Source organism: Sinohyriopsis cumingii, chromosome 15, assembly GCF_028554795.1.
Source record: "Sinohyriopsis cumingii isolate HCF-2022 chromosome 15, ASM2855479v2, whole genome shotgun sequence".
In the NCBI taxonomy this organism is placed as follows: domain Eukaryota; kingdom Metazoa; phylum Mollusca; class Bivalvia; order Unionida; family Unionidae; genus Sinohyriopsis; species Sinohyriopsis cumingii.
Genome location: NC_142975.1, coordinates 3,860,909 through 3,873,018, shown reverse-complemented (window position 1 = coordinate 3,873,018; position 12,110 = coordinate 3,860,909). Strand labels below are relative to the sequence as shown.

The following is a 12,110-nucleotide window of genomic DNA, read 5'->3' as shown; positions in this document are numbered from 1 at the left end:
ATGATTTGACCAAGGTGTACATGTACTATGCCATTTTACACGACTAGACTGCTACTAAGATCTTTCATAAAGCAGCAAAAAAGTAAACCCCAAAACAAAATGACAAAGTCCAAGCAAAGTGGTTGTCGGGAAAAAAATAAGATTGCAATCATTTTCGAGGAAGACCACATTAATGCTCGTCGGATAGTGCAGTTGCAATGGGTAGAACTGTCTTATGTATATATTATAAGTCTGGCTGAATGGAAGGTGCCTAGAGGAGGATGTTTTCCTGAATTAAGGTCAAGGTCACGAATGATTTATTCAGGATACTATATGACTATAGATTGTGCTTAACAGTTCTGCATGACGGTATGTTGTACTTTAGCTTACTAAAATAATCATTTAAATACGTAACAAAGATGTTGCATCAGTTATTCATTAAAACGATAACCCAGTTTAAGTCCTGAAGGTGGAAAAGAAATCTAGCTCTTAAAATATATGACAGATAGAACATAGCACATGTTATAGTCATATATTATCCTGAATGAATCATTCGTGACCTTGACCTTTTTCGTAATCAGAATATTTAAGGCCAATAGGGATTTGAAAAGCAAACAATTAATTCCTGGTTTAGATCAGTCTGTGGGAATCCATTTATGCCCAGAGTTTTCAGTTGTGTTATAGAAATCTAATATGATATGAGAGGAATTATTTATTTAAAATATTCATTGGAATTACTAATGTGCTCATTGACTTTATGATTAATACATTACTGTGATTTTTTGTGAACTCAGTCAAGGACATTCTAGATTGCATCACTGTGCTATATTAGAACATTTAAGACTATTGGAATTCATTCGGCATATTCTATATTTTGGACTTGTAATAGGACATTAACAAGTATTTGGAATTGATTTCACAATATTGTAAATGTCATTCGAATTTTCATATTTCATTGTTTGGAAATAAATTGCTTGTTGATTTTACTTAGATCGTTGGTCATGTTCTATCTATCATATATTTTAAGAGCTAGATTTCCTTTGCACCTTCAGGACTTAAACTGGGTTATCGTCTTAATGAATAACTGATGCAACATCTTAGTTACGTATTTAAATGATTATTTTAGTAATGTGTTAGGGCTTCAAAACGAGGCGTGAATTTAATTGCATGTAGGCAGAGATTTCGGAAGAAAATGTCAAGCTCTAATTAAAGATGAAAAAGGCGTTTAATCCCATTATCATTGTGACCTTAAATATGAATGAAAATATGTTTTTGAAACAGCAGCACACTTAAATTATGCTGACACACTCTTTTTTCAGGCCTTTGGGGTTCTTGCAGAGGAACTTAGAAAACTGGCAACGAATGCTGGAATACCTCAAGACTAGATTTCGAAATAAGAAAACTGGGTAAAGACCCTTTCAGTTTTTAAATGGATAATTTTTTTGAGAATATATTCCAGTCATATGGGCCTTATTATGTAGACATAAATAAATAATGAATTTAATGTACATCTAAGTACGTCTGTCTCGATAATGAATATAAATTTCATTACTTTGGGAGTAACTTTTTTAAAAGGTGATCATTTATATATTATTCTGCTATAAATCTGCGTATAAGATAATTATGATGCAGAAACAAATAAACGTTTAAAAACAGATAGGCTGACAGATACATACATACATGCATACACACACACACACACACATACATACATACATACATACATACATACATACATACAGACAGACAGACAGACATACATACATACATACATACATACATACATACATACATACATACATACATACATACATACATTTGTTTTACATCTGTGTGGTTCCAGGATTGGTTATCAACCGTGATCTATGCAATAATTGTTGCCTCCCATTATCGATCTGTAATTCGTAATTGATCCCACTATCGATCTGTATTCGTAGTTATCTCATTATTGATATGTAATTCGTAATTATCCCATTATCGATCTTAATTCGTACCTTTCACCATTGCCTCCTTCCATTCACTGTTTTCCACCCGATTTACCGTCGAGAGTATGTCAGAGAATAGTTTAGAATGCATCGAATATTCGATTTGTTTTGTTTTTTTAATATGTTTGATTCAATAAATTTATCAGTTCCATCGCTGCCTATTCAATAAATTTATCAGTTCCATCGCTGCCCACTATTATAATCAGAATGCTCAAACTGTATTTAAATGCTGGTGTGTTCTTTGACTGTTTGGAAGGACAAGTACAAAATTTGTCAATGTGGTATGTAGATATTTCTTCTCTTCTCATCATAGTATCGTTCTTGTATCGTGCAGTCAATAAACTCTCAAACGTCTTCCTTGTCTTTGGCTTCATTATGATTAATACAACTATTCACTTACATAATTTTCATCTGGAATGAAAGAAAAATAACAAATTATGGCTCATTCATTTTTCATATTTGATATCAAAACGAGAAAAAAGTGAGATGCTGGCAGTGTGTACAGAAAGAAGTCATGCTGTCAACATTTGTATTAGCGGCTACTATATTTAGCAGTTATCCGATAAGAGACTGTTGTCTCCTATCAAAGTTTGTAGCTTTCTTACAAAGCTTAGAGGGGGATAATGACATGGAAATTATTGAATTTTTGAGTTTAAGATATCATTTCCATCGCAAATTCAATTAAAAAATAAAAATAATAATAAAAAATCCCACAAAGCTAGTCTTAGAGAATAAAAGCATACTATATTTCGCGGTGATCCGATATGAGAATTTTGTCGCTCATTAATTTTCGTAGCTTTCTTACTACGCTTGGTTGGGTGGGTGGGTGGGTGGGTGGCGATGAGAAAGAAATTATTGGCTTTTTGAGTTTAAGATATAGTTTCCATCGCATATACAAAGCAAATAAATAGCACACCACAAAAGTAGGTTTAGATAACAAATGTGACGACTGAACACGTGATAGTAAGAGTAGTAGTAGTAGTAGTGATAATAATAATAATAACAATAATAACAATAATAATTGTTATTCTATTATTATTTTAATTGCTATTATTATTTTATTTTTATTATTATTATTATTATTATTATTATTATTATTATTATTATTATCGTGTGTTATAGTGAATATCATTTCACGTAACGTGCTTATGCAAACTTTGATGAAAAATGACAGTACAACATATCAATGTGCAGCATTTTGCTAGAAATTTGATTGCTTTATCTTTTCCGAGGAGTGGGAGAAGGGTCTAGAAATTCATTTGTGTTATGCAAGTGTATTACAATACGACTGCTGATTGGTGATGTAATCACACACATTCAAGTCTATTACAATATGATTGCTGATTGGTGATGTAATTACACACATTCAAGTCTGTTACAATATGATTGCTGATTGGTGGTGTAATCGCACAAATTCAAATGTGTTACATACAATACGACTGCTGATTGATGATGTAATCACACACATCCAAGTGTATTGCAATACAATTGCTGATTGGTGATATAATTGCACACATTCAAGTGTATTACAATACGATTGCTGATTCGTGATGCAATCGCACGCACAGTCAAGTCTATTACAATACGATTTCAGTGATGATGTAATCACTAAAATTCAAGTGTCTTACAATACGATTGATGACTGGTGATGTAATAACACATTTAAGTTATAACATTACGATTGCTCGTTGATGATGTAATTGAATACAGACAGGCACACACGCACGCACACACAGAGTTGATGCCATTAAAAAGGCATGACGTCAAAACATCACCCTGGGGTTGGGGGTTGGATTAAAATTATAATAGTGTTGCCTACATTTCCAGACCACTCTGAAAAGTATCCAAATATCTGAAATCTATATATTAAAGAGTGTAGGAAAATTTCGAGACATAACGCACATACGTACAGAAGGACAAGATTACACAACCTCAGCCCACTACTACCACTATTACTACTACTGCTGATAATAATAATAATAATAATAATAATAATAATAATAATAATAATAATAATAATAATTATTATTATTATTATTATTATTATTATCGTGTGTTATAGTGAATATCATTTCACGTGACGTGATTATGCAAACAGTGATGAAAAATGACCGTACAACGTATCAGTACATATACAGCATTTTACTAGAAATTTGTTTGCTTTATTTTTTCCCCAGCGTGGTAGAAGGGTCTAGAAATTTATTTGTGTTCTGCAAGTGTATTACAATACGATTGCTGATTGGTGGTGTAATCACACACATTCAGATGTATTACATACACTACGACTGCTGATTGGTGATGTAATCCCACACATCTAAGTGTATTACAATACGATTGCTAATTAATGAAATAATCGCACACATTCAAGTCTATTACAATACTATAGTTGATTTAAGATGCTAATCATACACACTCGAGTGTATTACAATACGATTGCTGATTGGTGATGTAATCACACACATTCAAGTCTATAGCAAAACTATTGTTGATTTAAGATACTAATCATACACATTCAAGTATATTACAATGCGATTGCTGATTGGTGATGTAATCACACACATTTATGGGTATTACAATAATAATGATGATTAATGATGCTAATCACACACACTCGAGTGTATTACTATACGATTGCTGATTGGTGATGCTAATCACACACACTCGAGTGTATTACAATACGATTGCTGATTGGTGATGTAATCACACACTATCAAGTGTGTTACAATACGATTGCTGATTGGTGATGCCATACACATTCAGTTGTATTACAATACGATTGCTGATTGGTGATGTAATCACACACATTCAAGTCTATTACAATACGATTGCTGATTGGTGATGTCATACACATTCAGTTGTATTACAATACGATGGATGATGCAATCGCACTCACATTCAAGTATATTACAATGCGATTTGAGTGATGATGTAATCATTAAAATTCAAGTTTCTTATAATACGATTGATGACTGGTGATGTAATAACACATTTAAGTTATAACATTACTATTGCTCGTTGATGATGTAATCACACTCTATCAACTTTATTGCAATACGATTGATGATTGATGATGTAATCACACTCATTCAAGTATATTGCAATACGATTGATGATTGATGATACTATTCACACATTGAAAGTAGAAAAATAATATGATTATTGCAAAATATAAAGTAAGTGTTTATTTTATGTTTTAAGAAAGACGTACACAGAAATCATATATATACGCAAACATGTGTCATTAGCGATGATTCTGTACCACCAATAAAATTAGGGGATTCTTTAATTCATTTTATTGTACAAGACATAATATAGTTTGTGTTACTATTAACTCTACTCATTTACAAATGTATATTATGAAAAATAAACTAAATTAAACAGTCACCTAATAAATTAGTCTCCAAATTAACCACGACGCTAAAGTGGCATATTTCGACCTCTGAGGAATTCATTCTTATACTCCTATAAATTTTAAAAATAATTTACCCTCCCAAATTCCAAATTGAAACTAGTTTTCTTGTTTTCCAATGCTTTTATATATTTTTAATTTGTTTAATGTCTTCAGTTCTGGTCAAAAGCATACACGCTTTATTTCAATGTATTACTGAACAGTAGCGATCTAATGTCTTTCTTTGTATACTATATGTCTCAAGCATGAAAATGAAGTCTGAGTTCAAACACGGACAGTTATTATGCTGCATTTAGAAACTATTTTCAAAACAGTGTTATGGTCATTGCCTACAACCACTCCCTAAATATATGGATATTTAACCGCTTATAGTATGTATCCGTTTGCTGGAGCATCAGGGAAGAAGTTGATCCCGAGAACGAATCCCTAAGGTTCAGCCTTCCAAAAGTAATCTAGCAGATATTGGAATAAAATGAACCGTGGATTGTCGTTATTCGTGCATGGTGCATCAATCAGGACACAACATGTATGCTAAATATTTGCAAAAAGTAGTTTTGAACACAGACAGGCACACACGCACGCACACACAGAGTTGATGCCATTTAAAAGCATGACGTCAAAACATCACCCTGGGGATTAAAATTATAATAGTGTTGCCTACATTTCCAGACCACTCTGAAAAGTATCCAAATGTTTGAAATCTATATATTAAAGAGTGTAGGAAAATTTCGAGACATCACGCACGTACGTACAGAAGGACAAGATTACACAACCTCCGCCCACTACTACCACTATTACTACTACTGCTGATAATAATAATAATAATAATAATAATAATAATAATAATAATAATAATAATAATTATTATTATTATTATTATTATTATTATTATTATTATTATTATAACTACTACTCTTATTATTATTATTATTATTAGTATTATTATTATTATTATTATCGTGTGTTATAGTGAATATTAATTCACGTGACGTGATTATGCAAACATTGATGAAAAATGACCGTACAACGTATCAATACATATACAGCATTTTACTAGAAATTTGTTTGCTTTATTTTTTCCCCAGCGTGGTAGAAGGGTCTAGAAATTAATTTGTGTTCTGCAAGTGTATTACAATACGACTGCTGACTGGCGATGTAATCCCACACATCCAAGTGTATTACAATACGATTGCTGATTAATGAAGTAATCGCACACATTCAAGTCTATTACAATACTATCGTTGATTTAAGATGCTAATCATACACACTCGAGTGTATTACAATACGATTGCTGATTGGTGATGTAATCACACACATTCAAGTCTATAGCAATACTATTGTTGATTTAAGATGCTAATCACACACATTCAAGTGTATTACAATGCGATTGCTGATTGGTGATGTAATCGCACACATTTATGGGTATTACAATAATAAAGATGATTAATGATGCTAATCACACACACTCGAGTGTATTACAATACGATTGCTGACTGGTGATGTAATCACACACATTCAAGTCTATAGCAATACTATTGTTGATTTAAGATGCTAATCACACACACTCGAGTGTATTACAATACGATTGATGATTGATGATACTATTCACACATTGAAAATAGAAAAATAATATGATTATTGTAAAATATAAAGTAATTATTTATTTTATGTTTTAAGAAAGACAAGCACAGAAATCATATATATACACAAACATGTGTCATTAGTAATGCTTCTGTACCACCGATAAAATTTGGGATTCTTTAATTCATTTTATTGGACAAGACATAATATAGTTTGTGTTACTATTAACTCTGCTCATTTACAAATGTATATTATGAAAAATAAACTAAATTAAACAGTCACCTAATAAATTAATCTCCAAATTAACCACGACGCTAAAGTGGCATATTTCGACTTCTGAGGAATTCATTCTTATACTCCTATAAATTTTATATATAATTTGCTCTCCCAAATTCAAAATTGAAACTAGTTTTCTTGTTTTTCAATGGCATTATATATTTTTAATTTGTTCAATGTCTTCATTTCTGGTCAAAAGCATAAATGCTTTATTTCAATGTATTACTGAACAGTAGGCTTTCTTTGTATACTATATGTCTCAAGCATGAAAATGAAGTCTAAGTTCAAACACGGACAGTTATTATACTGCATTTAGAAACTATTTTCAAAACAGTGTTATGGTCATTGCCTACAAACACTCCCTAAATATATGGATATTTAACCGCTTATAGTATGAAACCGTTTGCGGGAGCATCAGGGAAGAAGTTGATTCCGAGAACGAATCCCTAAGGTTTTCCAAACGTAATCTAGCAAATATTGGAATACAATGAACCGTATATTGTCGTTATTCGTGCATGATGAATCAATCAGGACACAACTTGTATGCTAAATATTTACAAAAAGTAGTTTTGAACAAAGACAGGCGGACACAACACACACACACACACACACACGCACACACACACACACACACACGCACACACACAGTTGACGCCATTAAAAAAGCATGACATCAAAAACATCACCCTGGGGGTTGGGGGTTGGATTAAAATTATAAAATTGTTGCCTACATTTCCAGACCACTGAACAGTATTCAAATAATTGAAATCTATATGTTAAAGAGTGTAAGAAGATTTGCGAGACATCGCGCACGTACGTACAGACGGACAAGATTAAACAATCCCCGCCCACTCCTATCACTATTACTACTACTACTGATAATAATAATACTAATAATAATAATAATAATAATAATAATAATAATAATAACATTAAAACAACTACATCAAGAACAACGAGCATGGAGATGACGATCTATAACCACTGTATAAAGTAGCAGCTAATATACAGTGTAGCTACATCGAACCATTTTATAATTAGGTTTAACAAAATCAAAAGTAAAACTATTTTTTATCAATCAGACGTAACAATTCTACTTTTTTTAAAAAAATTTTTATATAGATTATGTTTGCATTAAAATAAAAAATTACAATTTGTCACTGTTTGTTGCCATCCAGATTCCGCTCATCATTGGTAAAGTACTATTTGATTTCTTGGTATTGATGTTCGTAGCTTGGTGGCTAAAGGGTGCGTTTGTTAGTACTTAATTAGTGGATCTGCCTCTTTTCGAAAGGAAGTTAATTGTCTTTAGGTTAAATTCCTGGCTCGTACCAATCGCACAATTCACGAAATTCGATAACCCTTCGTTTCGAGAAAATTCACAAAACATCTAATTGTAGGAAGATTGTTTAATAATAAATTTACACAAATCAAACTGGATAATCCATCGGTACACGTTCACCATTATTCCTACAATTAACAAAAAATATTTTACATTCAATCAATTACAAGAATACAACAACCCATGATACATTATTATAAAATAGCATAAAGTCACTCTCCATTGAAAAAGAGTTTAGTAAAACATGTTACTGTTTGTTTAATTAATTTGTCGATGCAGCTGACATTTTTTCTCTGAGTTTCTTAACTGAAAAGCTTTTTTCGTCTTTTGTTTTCTTTATCGCAGAGTAGATCAGAAGACAAATTTTCTGTTTGAATGTTGGCGTAAAACTTAGCAAATAAAGACTAGATGACGATGATGATGATGATAACGATGATGATTTAATTTTCAATTAACATGTATTGACATGCATAAAATAAGACCAGTCGTATGATTAATGCATTTGCCAGCTTTATTTTATTGCTGAAATTATTCAACTGTCCCATTACAGCATAGAACTGGTTAATACTATTACAATCTGTCATTGTTGTGTTCAAATGACTATATTGGAGGTCAGTGAAATAATTGTGCGATACTATAAAATTACATTACGAAACGTTGTAATCTTAAAACGTTATGCAATTAGTATATAAAATAGGGAAATCAGACAAACATTCTCTCTCTCTCTCTCTCTCTCTCTCATTATCATGTACAAGCTTATCGGCATAAAGAGAAAAAAGGTTCTTAAAATATACTGAAAGTTTCTATTTATTAGAGATCTCTTTAGAATAAGTGCATTTGGTCAGAATTTATATAAACAAATCGATATCTATAGTGCTACAGAAAAAACTTACGTGTTTTAAATCCCAAAAATATATTTCATTTAATGTTCGCAGATATTTCGTTTCTGATATCTCTTGTGAAATATTTGTTTTTGCATTACATTGTAACACGAAGTAAAATTGATCAATATTATCATTTCTTTCATGAATTTGGTGTATAATTTTGGGAACATTGTGCCTTGTGCGAAATTCGCCAAACTTGTATTCCTTCTTCTTCTTCTTCTTGATAATAATAATAATAATAATAATAATAATAATAATAATAATAATAATAATAATAATAATAATTATTATTATTATTATTATTATTATTATTATTATTATTATTATTATTATTATTATTGTTGTTGTTGTTGTTGTTGTTATTGTTGTTGTTGATTTAGGGTTTTCTTACCTGTCTGTCCAATAAGCGTAATGCATTGGGCTGAAAGGTTCACTCTGCTGTCGACATGGAAATCCAAGGGGTCCCGAAGAAGGAACGGATGCGTAGTCTGCAAACTGCGGATAGTGACTACCCGTATTAGGTCCCAACTGTAAACCAGTCTGATAGGACGCGTACCCGCAGGTGCTAAGAGAAGATCCGGATGGAGGTACGCGCGCAGTTTGGGCGCAGGAACTATAGCCGTTAATCTGGGGCATGTTCATCGTAGAATTCGTGTTGTGTGGCAGCCCCCAAGAGGAATATTGCGAATATTGCGAATACGGAGGTGGAGAGAAGTAGTTTTTTGAAAAAGCGAATTGTCCAAATGTTGAGCAATGACCTGGGTCCGCAAAGAAAGTCTTAAAAGATAAGGCTGGTCGATAGGGTCTTTTCATTCGGCGGCGTCTGCGATAATTTCCTTTCTCAAACATATCCTCAAAAGCAGGGTCAAGGGTCCAATAATTCCCCTTTCTTTCACCGCCCCCTTCCCGTGGGACTTTCACGAAACATTCATTCAGGCTTAAATTGTGCCGTATGCTGTTCTGCCACCCCTTCTTGTTCTTTTCATAGTACGGAAACTTGTTCATTATGAAGTTATAAATCCCGCTGAGTGTCAGTCGCTTCTCTTGGGACTCCTTAATGGCCATGGCTATTAATGCTACATACGAATATGGAGGTTTGACTGTTGGATCAGAATCTTTCGAATTAGTTCTATCCTTTGTCTTTTCATTCGATTTCTTTTCCTCTTGTTTATTTAATTCTTTTATACATGGGCCCTCGGCTGCGGAGATTTTTTCGAGCTTTACGATATAATTTTCCTCTAATTTGTCTCCGCAATCTTTGTATCCAATCAGATGACGCTCTTCTTTCACTCGTAAAATATCCGTCGAAGAACCGTGCTGCATTTTTGAAGTGAAACTGCTCAATTCCTCGAAGCTACTTTTGGTGTGTTTCATAATTTTTTGATCATTATTATGTCCTATCGATAAATTCTCTGTGAAAGGCAAAAAACTGCTTTGAAAATCGGAAAAACGTTTTCCTACTTTTCTATCCGCAAGATTCAATCCGCAGGAATTCTCCGGAGACAATTTCGTTTCAAATTTAGCATGAGTCTCCGTAGTTCCAAACGATTCCCGAGGGACACACGAATCGTGCCTATCTTTCAAGCTGGTAGAAAAATCCATCTGAGTCAAACCAGTCTATACAACTGTAAACATGGCTCACGGGAATTATGTATTTGTTTTGAAACGCACGATGCAAATCTTGATGATATCTATATGAAATATACCACGCCTGCAGGCAGACCTGGATTCTGTCGCTGCTGCCTGATTGGTCAGCACTGTTATATATGAAATCAGCTTCTGAAGCCAGCATTCCTTGATTGGCAGATTTGACTCCGAAATAGTTGTACATCTCTCTCTCTCTCTCTCTCTCTCTCTCTCTCTCTCTCATACACAAATTCTGATTTGGTCAACGGCGTTACATATGAAATCAGTCTCTAAAGACTGAAGGCAGCATTCCCTGATTGGCAGTTCTCTCTGTCTGTCTGTCTCTCTAATAAACACACACACACACACACACACACACACACACACACACACACACGTCGTTTCAGATCATTATGGCAATGCAGAATTACTAAGATTTATTATATTAATATTATTTGATGAATAGATGGATTCTAGAATTATGGAAGGAAGAACGTACTAACCATTAGACAAAGTAGAATAGCTGCAAACCAGAAACGTTAACTTCATGCACATTGATTCGATTCTTACAAACAAAGCAGATTAAAAAATTATGTATACTTCATATTCGCAGGTGAAAAATATCGATATATTTTAATGGAGTCAACGTTTCAGTCTTGCTGATAATTCCAACATGACCTATGTATGTGCTTAATCTTGTAAACAAATAAAAGGTAAAGAAAGAAAGAAAGAAAAACGTAGTGTATAATCATTTCAGTAAATTTAAACTAAGTGAGTATTCGAGATTATGTTAAATTTTACCTCTACGAATACACCCATTGATTTCCTCTACCTTGGTAAATCAGAATTTGCTAATGTTACTTATGTATAAATCAATGTATTCCTCTTTTATTCTAGTGACTGACTCTCCCGCAGGACAATGATAGTATTCTAGTCACACCTTTAGCCTCGTTGGATAAAACCATATATCTATCTATCTATCTATCTCTATCTGTCTGTCTGTCTGTCTGTCTGTCTGTCCGTCCGTC

The 12,110-nt window shown here is 32.9% G+C and overlaps 2 protein-coding genes across 2 annotated transcripts in view; one reads left to right on the top strand and one right to left on the bottom strand.

Annotated features, from left to right (window-relative positions):
• LOC149781141 (kynurenine/alpha-aminoadipate aminotransferase, mitochondrial-like) overlaps window positions 1–1,436 on the top strand; it is a 292,699-nt gene extending 291,263 nt beyond the window's left edge. The window contains exon 13 of the mRNA XM_089935252.1: window positions 1,299–1,436. Coding sequence (XP_089791378.1) covers window positions 1,299–1,364 — 66 coding nt within the window. The 3' untranslated portion in view covers window positions 1,365–1,436. The remainder of the gene's footprint in view (window positions 1–1,298) is intronic.
• LOC149781140 (uncharacterized) lies at window positions 1,186–11,099 on the bottom strand. The gene is made up of 2 exons (XM_089935253.1): window positions 9,848–11,099; window positions 1,186–2,375 (listed from the first exon to the last, which is right to left on the bottom strand). Exons 1-2 carry the CDS (start codon window positions 11,056–11,058, stop codon window positions 2,372–2,374), a joined length of 1,215 nt encoding a protein of 404 aa, XP_089791379.1. The 5' UTR covers window positions 11,059–11,099; the 3' UTR covers window positions 1,186–2,371.
• Window positions 11,100–12,110: the final 1,011 nt, after the last annotated feature.

Coding starts and splice junctions, on each gene's coding strand:
- LOC149781140 (XM_089935253.1), bottom strand. CDS start 11,058: ATGGATTTTTCTACCAGCTTGAAAGATAGGCACGATTCGTGTGTCCCT.